The sequence below is a fragment of the Ambystoma mexicanum genome, chromosome 11 (genome assembly GCF_040938575.1).
Source record: "Ambystoma mexicanum isolate Mex_15411 chromosome 11, UKY_AmexF1_1, whole genome shotgun sequence".
Taxonomy (NCBI): Eukaryota; Metazoa; Chordata; class Amphibia; order Caudata; family Ambystomatidae; genus Ambystoma; species Ambystoma mexicanum.
Genome location: NC_090934.1, coordinates 459,378,872 through 459,398,174, shown reverse-complemented (window position 1 = coordinate 459,398,174; position 19,303 = coordinate 459,378,872). Strand labels below are relative to the sequence as shown.

The window sequence follows — 19,303 nt, the reverse complement described above, 5'->3', positions numbered from 1 at the left end:
TGTAAGGAAAGCAGGAAGGATCCAAGGATTTTTTGGGTTGTGTCGCACCCCAAACAAAAAATAAAGAAAAGTGCAGAAAATGCCTGAAAACTATCCTGTAATTCTGAAGATGCAGGCTGAGGTGGACATTTGCCAAGTAAAAGACTTGTAGGCTTACCTTTGCTGAAGAGCTGGTGGGTTGCTCCCTGATCGGCAGCAGGAAGATGAGAAATGAAGGAGGAAAACCTCCTTGGCCTCGTTGTGGCCTTTGTTGATGGTGCCTGCTCCTGCCTCACAGTGGCCCTCATAGGGCAATAAGGGGAGTCACAGCCAATCAGAGTGGGCCAGGTTACAGCCCCAAGAAGAAGCCACACATGGAAAAAGGCAAGCAGCCATGTTTAAACAAAAGCACGCAAACACGATTTTTGCTCCATGGGGAAGGGAGGCCAACGGCCTGAAAACCTGACGTATCATTTTGAACACATTTCTTTTTCATAACTTTATTTCCCACACTATTTATATTTAGAGCTAAGGATTGGCAATTTGTTTTTAGTGCAGGCCCTTATATTTTGACAAGACACCACTAGGACTGCATTATACCCTTTTTGAAATTCAATGAACACCCTTGGCCTGTGCTCACTTGTGCCCATCTAACCGTTGATGCCAGGACTTCCTTACAGTTCCCAGAGAGATAAGGGGCAGATGGCTGTACCGTGATTTGGTATATGAGCAGCAGAGCTGGCGAAAATAAATATATCCACAAGGGCAGAGAGCTGTTGGTGCTTGCCACTGTGTCTGGTATCATGAGAAGGCCCATTGTATTATCAAAGCAGAGTTGACCTTGCTATTCACAGTTAGATCAGGCTCCCACATAGAGGTGCACATCATGTGATGGTCAAGAATATTTACTCAGCAAAGAAATGTATCATGGTAAAAATGTCCCTGGTAGTTATTCAAATCCTAGTGATGATGTAGTAGGTCATGTCGTATGGGAATGTGCTTTAGATAATGTGTGACCAATAGGGTAATGGACTATGGGGGATAATTAGAATTCTATAAAGGTATTAGCCAGGGGGAGTATAGGATCATGTTGTAATCTTTATTAAGCATATTTTTGTTAATTTACATTTTTTCTGCTATAAACAATGTTACTCCTTTGGATGCAGTTAGCTCCATATTAGTTTGGTTCTAAGGGACCGTCTGATACTTTTGCATGAAATAAAACTTTGTTTTCATTGCAAACAGTCCATTGATTATTTGGTCCTTTTGGCATTGTTTTATGTCGTTCTATTTTTGGGTCACTCACCCTACAAATTTGGTGACCCTGATGTGATCCCAGACTCTCTGTCAGGCCGTGGTCCCCCCTCCACGCATCATGGGTCACGGCCCCCATCTGCAGAGGCCAGTCCCACATGCACGACTGGAGAAGGTTTGCAGGTGCCATGTTGCCAGAAGGCCTGACTGTTCCATGGAGCAGGACATTGTGCTCAAATGTGCAAGTGAATTGGCTGGGGCCCTGCATCAGAGGCACTCAGGAGAATGCATAGACATAATTGCAGCTTTGCAGGAGAAAAAAATGAGGGGAAAAGAAAGCTGAAGTTGAGTGTTTGTGAGGGTGTGGAGGGAGTATACCGCATGGCGATATATTGGTTTAATAGTAGTGCCCAGAGGGAACTCCTTCGATGAGAAGAAAGTAGTATAAGAGTAATAAAAGCGAAGCGAGGAAAATGCATCCCCTCATACAAGAGGGAAGGCAGTCCTGCAAGTAGAGTAGTGGTCCATTATACAGAGGGCCAGGGACCCTTCAACCCAGTACACAATGGCATGAGAAGGAGAAAGTCCTTAGTCTCAAGCTAAGGACACAGCGGAAGGGTGTAAATCATTGTGTAAACAAGAGTGTTTTATTTTTTATGATGTTTTCTTGTATTTATTGTGATTTAATGTGTATATAGAATTGTTGTGGTGCAAGGTAATTGTTGCCCAGTTGTATGAATAAGGGTGTGTGGTGGTGAGTCTGTGTGTGAGCAGGGACAAGTGGGGTGTGGGGTGGGAGGCGGGGAGTGAGCACCGTTTTTGTGAGGGTTGGATAGAATGGTGCAACTGGATTGGTTATATGAGAAAAAAAGTGTTTTTTCTAAGGAAATAAGTGGGAGGAATTAGGAGTACCCCACTCGAGTAAATGTGTTCCAAGCTTCTGCTGTACCAGGAAAAGATTCTCAAATATCATTGTGAGTGGATCGCAGATACAACAGGGGGAATGGACACGCTGTGGCCCAAAGAGGGCTCAAATAACAAGGATGTGTGGAGACATGTATACGTATCTGTCCAAGTATAAAGGGAGAATGTTGAGAAGTAGGCAGGGTAACTTCGAACTCTGGAGAATGGCTGAAGATTTAAAAAATTCCCCAGGAGAACAAAAAGAACAAAAGGTGGTAATACCTAAATCTAGTGTTGTCTTCATAGCCCCACCTCTACAAGGGTGTTTTTCCCTTGCAACCCACAGCAGGTCATACCAACCCCTAGTATACACCCAAATCCATACAAAGGCAGGGAGCCCCCTGCGGTAGTGTGAATGCCACACGTAACTTGGTGGCTAATGCTACGGTTATGGTTATGGAAGTAGAAATTAGGGTGTGGAGAGAATTAGAAATAGCACTCCACATGACAAAGGTAGAGCTGGCATGTGCCATGGAAGAGCTGGGGGATAGATGGAAAGTGATAACAGGCACAGGCGTACGGAGATCAGGCATATTCTTTTAATTGATAGTAGAGTGAATAGGGACCTGCAAGTAGCTCAGAGTGAAAATAACCACAATGCTGGGGGCATCCAGAGGGTCCATTTTGTGCTCAGTATAGATTATGGCTCAAATCGAATGGCTATCGAGGCAGAGGGCACAGAGGAGGAAGATGAGTGGGCTTCCGATGAGAAGCAGGGAAAGAATCAGGAGGATGAGATACCACAGTACCAACACTGAGCGTAGAGAGCCTATGGGGGCCCAAGCTTAGGACTTGGCCAGGTCGAATGGCTGTATCAGAAGTCAAGAGAGGAAGGAGAACCTTACAGGCTAAACGGTTGGGTACACAGTTCCCACTACTACACAAGGGACACGGGAGGGCACAATATGTGCCCTGGCCACACGTGGACAGAAACAATTTAATGAAGGCATTACCCTCACATACAGCAGGGGCAGGCAAATGGATATATGCATTAGAAAAACAGACTGCAGGGATTACATTGACAGTGGTGTACATGAAATGTGTATTTGCTGTGCTGCTAAGATAACAGGTAGATGACATTTGGAGGAAGGCAGAGTACCCAGGGTTACAGATAAATAATGACAATCATGATGGTGCACAGTTTAAATACCGTTGAACAAGATTATTGAATGCATTAAGGTTAGCATACCCAGATACATCAACATCAATTCGATTATGGCCCTTGCCATGAAGTTAGATGAAGGACCTGCATTGTATATAAACCAGATTCAGGAAATGTGGGGGGCAGAGAATGGGGAGTTCTGGGACAAGAATATAGTGATATTTTATCATATGCTATGGAACAGATTCCAAAAAGATATGCAAAAGTATTTAGATAAAGTAGTAGGGATGGAAAAGAAGGGATGGGCTGAGATTCAGGCAATAGTAGTATATCATTGCAGGGGAAGGGAGGAACAGGAAAAAGAAACAGCAGAGCAGGCGCAGAAGGCTGAAGTGAAGTTAGTACAGAAGAAGTTGGCAAAACTAAGTGTAGAAGGAGGGATGAAGTACCAACTCCATTGAAGGGCAGCAGGACATAAGGCAAGCACCGGAATGGATGGAGGTTTAGAAGGGTACTCGGAAAACAGAAGGGACAGGGAGGTTATCAGATGGAGAGAGGAGGTTTGCATGGAGGACGAGAAGGTGGATTCAAGGGCATGAGGCTGAGGTTTGGGGGACCGGCAACATGTTGGACCTTTGGCACAACAGGACACTTTGTACAAGAGTGTAGGAGCAGCCCAGTATATTCTTATGATCCCTGTGCTTACCCCGGTGGTGGGTCTTATTAGGTCTAACTACCTTACTGAGAAAATTAAAGTAGATGGAGTCTATAAGATAATTTCTTTTAGTTCTATACCTTAAACTGTTTTGTGTTTTTTAAATTTTATTTAATTTATTTTGCAGGAGAGGTCAGAAAGAAAGGTGAGGAGGGAAATGAGTGACAAGACACCAACCACAAATCTGTCAATTTAATATGTTTTTATAAGTGAAAATGTTTCGTGGTGGTACATCACTGTATATGCGCCATTAATAATTCCTATTTTCATATATATGAAAGAACTATAAATCTCCTTTAGAAAACATATTTTTTGCAACACATACTTATGTCTTTTGTTATCAGCAGCGCATGCTGGAGATGCAAATCATCATTCAATTGCCTAAGGTATAAGGCTCAACCCTGACCCCAGCTGAACCAACCGAACCCAATTATTCACTGCACCTACTCTGCATCCTAGCTCAGTGTCCACTATACCCTAATGTAACCAATGACCAGTGCTCATGGTTTGCAGCCATGGCCACTCCCCAAATCCATTTGCCAAGGGCTTTGGCCTTGCCGCATTCCCCAATAAGCAAATCAGAGTACACGTTTGCGTTTGACGAGGGCCATGCCCACGACCCTGTCACCAAATGTATATCACTAGTTGTTCTACTTACATACTTACAATTTGGAAAAGTAAAACGCAAGACATATTTCCAAGAACATGCTTTCAGGTCCTTTCTAATGCTTGTCGCGCAATTTTTTTGTAATCTAGTCCACCACTTCAGGCTGTAATGTAACTGCAAGCAGAACATTTTTTCCCATTCAAACCTATCACTTGGGCCATGCCGCATGTTATTCCCCATTCCAGCCCCTGGAAGTTATGGTTAATTTGCTCAACCCATAGGAAGAGAACTTTTTGGGCAGTGTTAACTTCGCACCTCATGAAACTTTGCAAAAAAAGTATATGGCCCCGTCAGATTGATCCTGCAAAGTCTGGCGAGGTTTCATCAAGGACGGGGAAAGTTATAGGAGGGGTCCCAAAATCTGTTATTTTTCCAATAGACGCTATGGAAAAAAAAATGTTGCCTCACTTCTATAGCCCAAACCCCTGGACAGATTTTCACCAAATTGGCTTGGGCCAGAAGGCACGCTTTTGCAAATTTGGTGTAAATACGTCCAGTATTTTTTTTTTAAAGTGACCAAAAAGTAGGCCGGAAAAAATTGTGATATCTGGGTTCGGTCCGTGGACTCACTTCACTGTTCGGTCTGCGTATGAGCTTCCGATTGACCCAGGTGCTGAAGTGATGTACGCAGCCATCTGAACGCACTCGCTGATGATGAAGAGCGTGAGGTGCGTCATATTTTTGAAAAACACCCTCCATGTTGGATCTGCAGCTGACAGCAAACAGCACGGTGGGGAAAAAGTCTGGAAAACAAATCTTTGGTCATTTTGTGGTGGAAGAAAGGGCTGTGAAGGGTGGGTGAGTGGAAAAAAGATGATCTGGGGCTGTTTTTGTCAGTTGAAAAATGCTGGGCAGCTGCCATAACTGTCCACGGACAATGCGGTAGTTCATGAACATCGCATTGAACTGGCAGCTATGAAAAGACATTTGGGGTTATTTGATGGCTGGGAGAGGGTGTAAAAATGGTAGGGAAGTGGAATGAAGGTAATGTAGAGGGTTTGTAAATGCTGCCAGGCCCGTGGTCAATTTCGGTGTCCACGGTCATCACTTTGATTGCAAGGGGGGTGGGGTGAATTTTATTAGTATACCGTGTATGATACATACTTGTCATACAGTTAATTGTGTTGTGGTCAGTGTCCATACCTCCTAGAATATTAACACAAAGTAAAATCACCACAATAGTAATATATGTATTGTAATTATAGGTAATGTAATAGGAGTATGGCCAGAATCACCCCAGCAGGAATATGTGTACAGTAATTATATGTAACGTAGTGGAAGTGCAAAATGTTTGTTATATTGAGGAATTGTAATTGAATTGTATACAGTACTTATGATTGTAGTACAATTGAGGATAGAGCTCACAGAATATGTAGTTGTTTAAGATTGCTGTGGCTACTTAATGTTGTAGTGTCATGCAGCTGCCTTGTGTGGTTTCTTTTATGTGGAAAAAAAGAACAATTGGTTAAGCTGTAGTGGTATACAGTTTTTAATATTCATTTTCTTTTTTAGACCCTCATAAACAGTACATTTTAAGTACTATGTTTGCTACAACATTAGTGTATTATAGACCGCTATTGTTTTCACTTTTCATAATCATTGGGTCATCGGGAGAAAATAAATACGTACTGGATAAATAAAAACTGATTACAGTTACGAGAGTATAAGGGTGATAGTATATTTGTTTCAAGTATGCTGTAATTGAGGGAATGCTTGAAATTGTTAGATACCTGTTGTTTTACGATAAGTACATTAGAGGTTTTGTTATATAACAATTCAGATAGCGTATTTGAAAATCTTTGCAATGAAGGGTGTTTTTGAAGTATTAGATACATGTTGGCGTATTCTAACTAGATTGACTTTGTAAAGTGTTCTTGCCATATTATAGATATAGTTAGATGCCTGGTTGCATATTCTAACTGTTAGTTGTGCTACAGTTTAGTGACTAAATTTGGGTTGAGGCATTTGTTAAACTTGCTGGTAACCTACATTTTAGGGTAATGGAGGTATCATTACATTCAAACCAATGACTTTTTTTCACATATGCAGTCTAGTGCTCTGAATTAGTTGTGGCACCAGTGTGGTATTTTATACCTATGGTTGTGAAGGTTTTCTTTCCAAGAGATACTTGGCCGTGTATGAAGCCTGTGAATTTACAGCTGTTTTGGTACCATCTGCATTGTACCTTAGAAGCATTAGTATGAAGAAGCTGGTGAAATGGAATGGATTCACAATTTAGTTTGGATACATATAGAACTCGTTCATTAGGGAGGTGGTCTTGTGAAACATGGTTGCAGAGAGTACATGTATGTTTCCACATGTATGAAATTTGGAAGATGTAATTGATAGGGATGTTTTTAGTTTCCAGTTTGTAAGTACATTAGGAATTACTGTGGATCTTCTTGTGTGTTTATGATAAATGTTACCATTCCTGCACAGTAGTCCAATTCTTGTCTTATACCTGAGACACTGTAAGTGTTGTCAGAATTATTTGTGGCATTTTTGTGAAGGACGAGCATTTGCAAACACAACTGTTCTGAGCCGTTTGAGTAAAATTTGTGATCAATTGGTGGCAATTGAAAGAGAAGATTCATTGTCACATTAGCATAACAATTTACTCCAGTTGTGTTTGTGAATTTAAATGGGCCAGAGAGTTCTGTTTGTGGCTCGTTAGATGGGCCTGCAGATCTTTATGGTGAAGAGACATTTGTGTCTTTCTTTTCTGATGGATGTGAACTTGACTTTGTACTATAGTTATGTCGTTGTATAGTTTGATCCAGGAGTTGGTCATTGTTTTTTTAGTGGTCTTGTTGGGAAATCTGCTATAGCTTCTGTTTCCATTATTTGTCCTTTTAAAGGTTTTTTCTTGAGGTACAGGGTACATATTTAGTATAATGCCCAAAGCCTGTTGTATTCCAAGATTCAAGGAATGTCAACAAAAAATTGTTTGCATCAAAGTTGACTAGGAACAGACCATTGAGTGTACGCAGATGTGAATGTGCTACGTAGCTCACACATTCTTTAAATACTGGGCTGCCAATGTCAATCAATGCTTGAGCTAGGGTTAGACCTTGTGATTTATGAATAGTGACGGCATATGCAAGAGAAAATTTCTCTATGCATACGTTCATGTCTTTGAAAAGAAGGGAACATTCTATTGTTCGGCCAATTTGTTTAACCTCTGCCAGTTTGTCAAAGTGGATATTAACAAACTGAATGCTGTTGTCATGTGGATATGTGTGGAAGCCAAGAAGCCAAAACCTGTACCAATAACTGCATTGACTAAGCCTTGTTGTACGTCAAGGTTACGCTTTAGAATTACTCTGCAGCAAGATGCAAAGTTAATATTTTCTCCAATCCAGCTGTGTTGGAGATACATTTTTCTAAGCTATTTAGTCGTGCTGTTGCTTGTTGAAAAATAGGAAGTGTCATGCCGTAGACTTCTAGTTTGTCTGTGGAGCTGATATGCAGTATAGGTTGCATTTCTTTTTCAACATTGTTTCATTGAATTGAATACAGCTTGTAAGAGTTGACATTAAGGACATACATTTTAGATTTAGTTGCATTAATTGTTCCATGACATCAGGAGCAGATGTGTTTCACCCATATAGCTCATGAATTAGTCTACTATTTAAGATTTATTTTGCATCTTTGGTAAATAGCCCAGTTCTAATGCTTTTTAAAATGTTAACATATGTGACGTGTGCAGACTGGCACATGTTTTCAGTTAGTTCTTTGTAGTGAAAATGTTGCCAGAAATGTACATTTCCAATGCTCCTGAAAGCATTATGGCATTCTTTTTATCCTTAGTTTTTGAAAATAGATTGCCCTTTCACTGGCGTCAACTGTAGGAGGTCTCCAAAAAGAATAACATGTTTTCCTCCAAACAGTTCCTCATAGTTGGTTTTTAAGACTTATTGCATTCTCAGATCGATTAAAGCCAACATGAGGTTGGACACCATGCTCACTTCAACTATCAGGAGCAATTTCATTTGTTTTGGAATTCTGCATACCTCAGTTGCAGCCTCTACTGACATTTGTACTATTCAAATTTGTTTTTGTGTTCTATGGGGAGGAGTAGTAGCCAGTATAAAGTGACACCACCTATGTTGTAAGTTGCTAAATCTGTGGGGGCTGTTACTACAGCCGAAAGTTTGTTGTTTATTGAGTTTTGTAGATATTTGCTGATTTTTTTAATGAGGAATAGTTTGCCAGAACTAGCTTCACCTATTGCATACAGGAGCAGAGGTTTATAGCTTTTACGTGTCCAGGTTTTACATTGATGTTTAAAACCATGCACAATATCTTCAGTGATTTCCAGATAAATGGTGAGTTGTTCATCATTTAGCTGAGATTCCAGAACTGACAAGTTTTCCTCAAATTGTTCATATTGATAAATGGTATTTTCTACCTCAGCCATGGATATGTCTGCTTCATTTAGAATGAATGGTTCTTCAAGTGGGCCCTGTAAGAGAAGGTTGACTGCCCTCAGGAGTATCTTTGTGTAGCTGAGCTTCAATTTCTTCCTCTTGTTGGAGTTCATTGTCCAACATTTCTTTGGTTTGTTTGAAATTGTCATTTGTTATACTACTTTCATTTTCTTTAAATTCACCTTCTAATGAGTCATAGTTACCAAATATGTATTTTTCTTTTCTCCAAGTTTTCAAAAGTCGGAGTACTGCCATGTAATAGAGTTCTCTATTCTGTTGAGTTTTAAATTATAACTTTACATGATTAATTAGACTGGGTTGAGTTAGCTTCACTAGGCTTCCTTCACAAGCTGAAACTAAATATTTGCCATTTGTCTCATTTGGTGTGACATTGTTTTTGTAGGTGTAGTTTTGGGAAATGTCATAGAGACAAACATTTTCCAAAGTAGTACTTATGCTTGGTAGTATGTGTCATGTAAATATTTTTTTTTAAATGTCCTGACTGTTGGGATCATTTGTGGCTGGCTATGTTTTCTATCACATGGTAGGATTTAGCGCTCTTTTTTGGGATGAGGCTGGTCCAAGGTTTAGCCAAACAATGTGCTCAGATTTGCCATATAAGGCTGTGCATGTTAAATGGTCTGCAGCTTCGTAGGACCCACATTCTCTATGGGAGAGCATTTTTATATTGAAGCTGTACAATTTCTGTGATAGTGTTTTCCCAGATGATATGTCATCCCAGACGTCCTTTAGCTCTATTTTCTCAGCTCTGGTGAGATAGGATGTGAAATATCTTGCAAATGCAGTGACATTGTCTGCAATGTATTGTATGTCTATGTTGCATTCCATAAGAGGATAATGATTGCATTCTAATAATTGATGTACTTGAATGCTTCATCCCTTCTAATGTTGTATGTAATTTTAGGGGATTTGCCATTTACGCTGTGTCTAACAGAAGACATCAAGCTACTTACTTGTCCTTTTTTGCACACTAGTCTAGGGAAGCCAAAGCGACATTTGCTGTAGTATTTCCCTTTGTTTTTATATCTATGTTGGCAGTATTTGCCATATTTATGTTTTTGGAAGTGTAACACTTGTGTATATAGGTCACTTTTTGTGGTTTCTGAAGGGATGTCACAGGAAATGTATTTTTAAAAAAAATTGTAAAACAGCGGCATCAGAATCATGGTCACATTTTGGAGCATCTTTTATCCACAAAAGCATGTGGATGTGTGGTGCACTTGTGGATTGATATTCTTTTCTCCAAAAGAAGTGCTGCACTTCTTTTAGATATTGTAGAGCTTCGCTAACTTCGTTTAAGTTGACTAGTTGTTGCCAAAAATGTTTGTCTTTTTTTGGTACACCATTAACTAGCATAATCAAAGATTGATCTATTGGCCGTTGTAGTCCTAGAGTTTGAACATTTTCTTTTAGCTCAATGATAAATATACCACTTTGCCACGGATGACCTTTTGTATCTTCAATGGAGTTAATTTGGCTATTTTTGGTTGAAGGCATATTTTAGCTTAAAATGGGTGCACTGTTTGTATTATAATGCTCTTATACAAGTTAACAAGTTATTAGTGATAGCATGTGATGGTTCTTGGTTATTTTTAAGCTTTGTGTTGAAATACGTGCACGCTCTTGGGGGGTTAGTTATTTTGTATTTACCTTCTGCTGTTATGATATGATATCATATGGCATTTATAATGCACCTATACACAAGTGTTTCAAAGGCGTGACGAGGCAAGGGAGGGAGGAGCAAAGGGAAGACAGACAATGATCTTACTAAGCCAGGTGACATTAAGATTGCACAAATGCAATAGAGGGGGAGGGGAAATGTGCAAGGGGAAAGGGTGAGGGGGCAGTGCAGTACATGGGATCACACAGTAAAAAAACAAAACAAATACATATGAAAAATAAAAAGAGAGGCAAGCTGGTGGCAAGTGCAAGGGTAAGTGAAGACATCAAGTGTCAATTTCTGTAGGGGACTGTAGGGATACAGAAACAGACCCGAGTGCAAGGGTTGCAACCAGTGCAGGTGTGGAACTGGTGGCGAGGAGGCCTGGGCCCGAGATCAGAGTGTATCCAGGTCACCAGTGCAGTTTCAATTTCAACCAGAGCTAAATATAAAGCTAATTGGAACCATTGGGATTCTTTATTGTCTTCAATTTTGTAAGCTATATCTACTATGTATGTGTTCTTTTTATAAAATATTCTGTGGTAACAGCCACATATTTGGACTGGTATTTCAACTTAGCTTTTTTCTTGTATGTATTTATTAGGATGTTGGTGTTTATGAGGTTTTTTGTTATGTTTTCTGATGGCACAACATTCTCTAAGTCATCTTTAGAACCAAAGTATTTACGTTGGATGGATGTGTTCTATTTTGTGAATTAATTCTGTGGCTGTTCCATGCAGGAGAATGTTATTTACAAATTTGTAGTTCTAGAGCAGGACTTTTTGCATAGCATAGTCGATGCACAAGACTCCATGAAGTGGAATGGTGTGTCACTAACATTTTGATGTGATAGGAAGTGCATTTACAGGTATTTCCTACAGTGCAGGCTAATGAATGTTCTTTCAGACCAGCATGTCTATGGTTTGGAAAGTTGTCATTTTACCTTTGTCTTTTATTTCATTTCCATAAAGATTTAGAGGATTGTTGGCGTACATTACACATTGAGCTGCATGTCCATTTGTACACTGGACGGTTTCTTTGGGTGAAAGGAGTCTTTTGTTCAAAGGTTGTTGGGGATTTTTTTTTTCTCTAAGGGTTTCTTTTTCCATGATGGTTTGATCCACCATTTCATACCCTTCACCACTATTGTCTATGGCAATTGTTTTTCTTGTTCTTGTTTATAAGCTTCTTCATTTAAGTATGGTTCTGTGCTGCTTCTGTGCATCCATTCACCATCACAGAAGTTTGAAAATGCCTCTATATTGACACTGCACATTTTTAGAAGTACTTATCATAATTTATTGATTAATGTAGTTAGTGGTTTCATTCTATTTAAAATCAATATAAACAATGTTCTCTTTAGTAGAAAAGTGCTGTCAATTAGAACTTTCAGGATTACCCTCCAGCTGTAGTTTTTAAGGGAAGATTGTGACTTTTGATATGTTTTTATAAGATTGTGAAGAACTCTATGGTGGGATTCTTTTTATAACATAATTTTTTTGGATTCCTTTCCTTTGGCTATGTTAACACTGGTAGATACAGGATTGGGTTTATTAGTAGGTGTGCTTTTCTTTGTACATCATTTTAAATGTTTGGTTTTTGCAATAGGGGCCTTGCCTTCTTTAGTCATCGTTGGTTTAGCTTTGTTGAATGAGGTTACTAGCTCTTTTGTTTTAAGGATTTCTATAGATTGTTTTAGAGGTGGATGACTTTGTGGTGTACTTTTAGTCTTATCTGCTCTAGTTTTTCTTTCTATTCTACAGAGTTGCTGTTTAGTAGGCATTTTGTTATGTCTGTTGGGAAAAGAGAAAGGTCGTATTGGGAAGTTGTGCAATGTATATGCATATGGTGCATGGGTGTGTGGGTGTGATTTTAGAAATTAATAGAGTACTGTTTGATTGTGAGGTAGTATGTTAGGTGTGGTTGGATAAGATGTGGGAATACAAGTGTACAGAGGTGTGATGGTGTTGTGTTAGTGAGCTAGGTAGTGTTAGTGTGTTGGAATATGTTTGGTGATTGTGCTGTTTTGATGTACAGAGTGGGTGTTGAACAGGTGCTGTGTAGATGGGAATAGTAGTAGTGTGCATGGTAGAATATAATGGGATAGAGTGAAAGAAATTTTGGTTTGATAAAAGTAGTCTGGGGTAAAATATGTAGTGGCACTGTGTTGATATGATAACATACAAATACCTGGACCATTAATGTACTTACTTTGTCAGATGCGAAGGGTATTCATTTTTCGTTTCTTGATTTCAGTGATGGGTTTCTTTCCTGTAACTGTAAAAGAAAGTTAGTGGGCATATGTGGCAATGGTAAAGTACTTTTAGGAAGGAAGGGTTATATTTGTAATGGAATGAGGAGTGGTGGGGAAAAGGTAAAAAAATAGGTGGACAGTTAGAAATGGTTGCATTTATGAGATTTTTTTTTTAAATGTATGCTCTCTAAAAATGTGTAAAAGCGAAGAAAAGTTGATGGGTGGACAAGATTTGTAGTGCACTTTAAATAGCAGTTGGTGTGCATAGGTGTAATGTGCAAAAGAGTATATGAATACTTGCAAACATGATGCATTATAATCTGTAGGTGTTTATGTCATTTTTATTTGCATTATGGGACTTGTCGTTCCACTTTTACCATTATAAACATTGGAGTACAAGTCACAGAATGTAAAGAAAAACGTAGGACTGTTAGGCAGAATCATATGCAGTACCCCTTGGGAACACCACACACAATTAAGCCTACAAGTGCAAGTACAAATGTACCCTTGATACAAGCCTGTACTACACAGTAAAGTGATAGCGAAGCATCAGACATCATTATCATTGATTGTGGAGGGAACAGTTAGGGGTACGTGACTGGAATCTCATTGCAGTTTCCAAAGAAGGAGATATTCGGAAAGTTGAAAGAAGTGTTCCCTAATTCCAAAATACATTTTTCTCAAATTGACCATAGACAGATGTGGATGTGTTCCTGTACATTTGGTCCACAAATGGAAAAGCGTCAGCAGCATCAATAAAGCTGTGCGACTTTTGTTCATGATGTTGGCACAACATCGTTCCATAATGAAAATATTACATTTGACAGGGCCAATATTTTGTGGAGAGATGGAGTCCATCTAACTAATGGATGGGGTAATCAGATTTTTGGGCAAAACATTGAAAATGCTTTGAAGCAGTTGCTGTGAAAGTGAGAAGAAATAATGAAAATCAGTTAAATGTTTTCTTTCTTCAGTTTGTAAAAGCAAACATTTAAAAATATACATAAAGGCCAAAACCCCAAAAATGGTTCTTTTAAGAGTCACCTTTTTCGAGTGGGAAACAATTGCAATGATCGCAATTGTCCCATGCCCAGAATTTAGTAGTACATGTCTGCGGACTACTAGCACTGTCTGTGGACTATGAAGTTTGCACGGTGGCCTGTGCTTTTTTTCTTCACTTATATTTTTTAACTGTCAAAGGTGGCTCCTATAGCAACCTTTTTTTCAGTTTTGTAGTTTTTTTGGCATTTTTTCTTAGGAGAGGTAAGGTAGGGGGGAAGGGAGGGAAGGGTCACCAACCACGGGGATGGAGGGGTATGTGTTGAGAGGAAGATGTTGGGCAGGCCTTAATCAAGTAGGTGGCAGTGTTTCTCATGCTCCTTGACCGCAGCCTCAAAAGCACTCCAAAACTGCTCCCCCTACAGATCAGTGCTTCACGGTAAATGCCTAGTAGTGTGACCCTTGAAAGATAGGGGTCAACACTGTTTTGTATGGCCTGCAAAGCCGCCGCTCTGATCCTCTGCCCCAAAGGAGTATCCTTCGTGGTGACAGGAGCAGATGAAGATGATGGGGTGGAGGAAGTCAACCTGCTCTTACCTGAGAAAGGTACTGCCTTTCTCAGAGCACTCCGGTGGCCCGATTTGGTTTAGTGTCTCATGGAAATAGATGGAAATAGTCCCATAGGAATACAAGTCAGGTTTCCCATGACTGAGTATAACTTTGCACTGTGTGCATCGAACCTTGCTTGCATGTGCCTTTGTGAAATTTCCAATGGTGGCGAAAAATTGCCACATGCAGGACTCACTATGAGTACTGGTGACAGAAACTTCTTCCACTTCATCCTATTTTTCTTATTGATCCTCCTCTGTATCACCAGTCCTGTTCCCCTCTTGATGCCATCCAGGTTGTTGAGGTGGTGGTGGTGGAGGTGCTTGGGAAGCAAAGATGGCCATAGGAGATTCCATTGCAGCAGGTTTTTGAGAGATTTGCAAGGCAGGTGTTCTCCAGATGCTCTCTCCTTGGCAGCCAGATTGAGAATGAGGAAAAGTAATGGGTGGGCCCCTTCAGAGGAACCGTCCATGGACAGTTGTGCTGGTCGGAAACTACAAAGTTGAAAATATTTGTTGGAAAGTTTTAAAAAGCTGCAAGATCAATGTAGAATGGGCCTGCAAACTGTGCAACTGTAAAGATTCTGCTTGAAACACCCTAGATTGTCTGGAAAAGCACTTTTAAACTGTCTGTGGTTTTGGACACCATCCACGCATGGCACTGTCACGCCGCACGAGCGCAGTCACATGATGATGTTTCTGGATGTCCGTGGCTCCACGTATGTCCCCAGACACCCTGCAGGCACGCTGGATGTTCGTAGAACTGTCACAGTGTCCATGGAATAATTAAAAGAGCGCCACATGAAAGCTGACATTTCCGAACATTGTGCCTGTCTGGTGGCATCTCCAGTTTCAGTGCAGACACCCCCCGGACAGTCTCTTGGTCCACAGACGCATTATGGGTGAACACCATGTACTGTAAGAGAAATAGAAATAATTATTTTAGTACGGTGTGTACAAAGTACATTATTTGTTGACAGTACAATATGTCTTGCATACCATTGGAGATGTTATCGTCACTCATTTCATTTCTTGGGAAGTTCTCTTCCAACCATTTTACTGTGCTTGCCATTTCTGTGAGAAAAAAGGGTTTAGGTCTTATAACACATATTTATGTAATGAAAGCTAATAAAAGAGAAATAAATACAATGCACTTACTATTCAGTGAGACTATCTTCTCCAGTAAGCACCTGCTGTTTCTTAATCTGTATCCAGAGTTGTGCTGGGGAGATTATAAGAAGTGTACAGTTATGGTTTGTGATTGGTGCATTTCATTGCAATGTGTCTTATATAAAAAATAGTATTTGTACAAAAATGTATACTTGCATGGTGTAAACCTTTGTTGTGATTTTAGGTAGATCTGTTTGTTGGTTGATGGGTATATCTTTTTTGGGTCTCCCCTATGATTTTGAGCCTCCCAAATGCCACCACACATCCACGGGCTACCGTGTTGTCCGCAGGCTCCATATCTGCCACATTGTGGGGAATACAGTAGAAGGAACCTGTAGCAGAAAATATGAGCACTAGCAAAAACCTACTAAATTCACTGTAAAATCTTTTTTAAAGGGATGTTATGGTTAAGTTGCACTAACAAAAACTCATGAAATTCAGTGAACAAACTTTGTTAAAGGGACGTTATGGTTAAGTTGCACTAATACAAAACTATCAAATTCATTGAAAAAACGTTGTTAAAGGGACATTATGGTTACAAGTAAAACCAAAAAAACTCATATGCGCCTGTTATGGTAAACTAAGCAATCATAACTCGTGCCACCACTGTGCACTGCTAAAACTAACACGCAGGACATAAATGATGACATCACAAATGTCATTGATGACATCACTGATTACATCAAATATCTGAGCCACTTTACTGACATGATTAGGCTAGTTATTTTCTTTACTGACAATGAGAATTTGTATATCACACGTATATAGTAGTGTAGCTAAATATAGCTACTACTAAGACAACGTGTGTTTTATTGCAGTTTTTACAATAGGCCAGGGCTTCTACTATAGTGCGCACCCCTGCTACGCTTAGCAGAAGCTTCATATGTCTCAAAGCATTAAAAATGTGGCCCAAAAACATAAAAGGGGCCATGGTTTCCTCCTCATGATAGCATAAAGAAGAAATGCCTGAGCCCCCCAAGACCCATGATTTTGTAAATGAGGCATTCCTCAAGGTTCCCAGGCTAAAGGCCAGATAAAGTGCTTGTGCAACGGGAGGACTGACAGTATACAAGAACCCTCCATATCCAAAATAAATGTCCCTTGGCAACCAGATAGCCTGGTCATAGTTTCACCCCACTATCTTTGTTCTTGTGTGGGAAAGGATGGCCCTCTTTACTCTACCAATTGCAATTTTGTACACCCCAGCAGAATCAGTCCACAGTTTCATTGAGCACGAAAAGACTACCCTTGCCTTGCATCACACAAAGCAAGCTCAAACCCCCCTTCCTCCAGACTCCTAACATGATCGAGTGCTTTCCTATACTTAACAAGCCCTTATTTTTTATAGAGGCGGAGCCAGTACAGCTATTGTTATGAGCTGGTGGGGCATATTTCTTATATTAAGAACCTGCCAGAGCAGGTCTTTTGGCACTGCATTAAACATGTTTTTCCAATCCACATATACTACGTATAGTTTAGCCTTCATTAGTACAGTATATTTTTGCACTAGCAAATACAAACTGATCATTCGTGGATTTACCAAGCTGAAACCCTGCTTGCAATGGGTGAATACTCTCGCTATCATCAGCCCAAGTCTGGATCAGTTTTAAGATGGCTTTTGCAAACATTTTCCCAGGGCTATCAAGTAGGGAAATCGGGCGATAATTTGCCAGACAATTCCCCCCCCCCTTTTTATATATTGGAATAATTTTGGCTGATCGGCAGGACTCAGGGACCAAATTTCTACTAATACAAGCATTGAAGAGTTTTAAAATGACTGGTTCCCACACTAATGGTTAGTCTTTAAATAAGACAGAGCAATAAACACCCACCTCAATATCATGAAGGGGAAGATTATCCATGGGCAGGCTATTCGTACCATCCCCATACAACTCTGCGAAATGAGTGTGACAATCTTCAGGTGTAATACAACTTTGTATGGCTGTGTCACTGCTCAACACTGCATTAGAGATCAATTTACAGAAGGATGCTCAGTCCTTCCTTACATGTGCATCCGTGAGGTTATCCCATTTAGCTTTGACATAGGACCCTTTCTTAGCATCAACAATATTCTTATCGTCTGCTCTACAAGAGTGCAGAAGCTCTTTATCTACTGAGTATCCAGAGGTCAAGAAGGCAGAGAGCCATTGGTTAATCTGCATTCCACATCGAACCAACAGTTTTTAACAAGAGCTTGTTTTCCACAATTGATCTAAAAGAGGTTATGTGTGGATTAATAATATTAAACATTTTGTCAAATTCAACAGTGTGAAATGCAGCTGAGAGGTTTAGGAGAATATGAATAGGAGTGCATTTATTGTGCCGAGCAGTGAGAAGAAAGTTACAGATGTGGAGAAGGGCAGTTTCCGTAGAGGGTGCAGAGCAGAATCTAGAATCAGTTAAGGGAAGCAGAGAGTGCAGATTCAGGTATGCTGAAATGTGTGAGTGAAGAACTATTTCAAGGACCATGTAAAGAAAGGGAAGGAGAGAAATAGGTCAAAGGTTAGAGAGCAACGAGGGGTAAAGAAAAGAGAAGACCATTGCAAACAGTCAGATAGAACATCGATGAATAATTATTTGAAAACTCACTGCAGCTGTACTGCTTGTTTATCTTAGCTACATCCAGTTGGCTGAGTCCATATCGCTGCCCAATAGGGACTTTGCGGTCAGGTTTAGGTATAATTGTATCCTGGCCAGACGTGTTGGAAAAGAGGTTCCTGTTAATTAAATACAAAAATGAATGAGATCATCATTATAAGTGGACGCCGTACAAGCAATGCAAAGCTCTTCAGCAGCACATTTATCAAACGGCACATGTGCCTTTTGCATGCCTGCTCTCTACTCTGCATTCCGATTGGTATCAGGAAAGGCTCTGCTGAAAATCTGATAAAAGTGGATTATATGACTAAAACTGCACCAAACCTGATTGCAATATTGAAAAATGAGTTACATTGTTTTAGATTCGGTTTGGGAACTGACAATTGTGTTTATAAATGCACAGATTATTTACACAGAGATGGGGGATATGTCCTTGATATCCATTAAATTGAAAAAGATCCAGATTGCAGGCAATGTATCTCACTATGAGTTTGCATCAAGGGCAAAAAGTGGTGGTAATAGAATTACTGCCAATTTGACTGCGCCACCAAATTAAAGGTAACCAAAAATGGACCGTAATTCCCCCGGTGCTAATTCCACTGGAGGAATTAGTTCCAGAGCAATTATCGACAAGAACAGGTGGAAATTCCACTGGCAGAATTAGTACCAAATAATGCAATTCAAATGTTGTATTCTAAGATGAAATACCATCAAAATATAGGCACTCATTCCACCAAAAAGACAGTGCTGTTACCTCCACAGTGTTCCCTCCACGTCCAGATGATGGAAATGAAGCCACTGGAGTACCCAATAGGCCCTAAAATGTTATGCAAGACCCTCACCGTCACCAAACACACTTTCATACACTATGTAGCCACTAGCA

At 40.1% G+C, this 19,303-nt stretch overlaps 1 protein-coding gene across 1 annotated transcript in view; it reads right to left on the bottom strand.

The window, feature by feature from the left end:
- LOC138505005 (embryonic protein UVS.2-like) overlaps positions 1-19,303 on the bottom strand; it is an 867,764-nt gene that overhangs the window by 357,718 nt on the left and 490,743 nt on the right. The window contains exons 5-6 of the mRNA XM_069625363.1: positions 18,412-18,539; positions 15,652-15,726 (exon numbers count right to left, since the gene is read on the bottom strand). Coding sequence (XP_069481464.1) covers positions 15,652-15,726; positions 18,412-18,539 — 203 coding nt within the window. The remainder of the gene's footprint in view (positions 1-15,651; positions 15,727-18,411; positions 18,540-19,303) is intronic.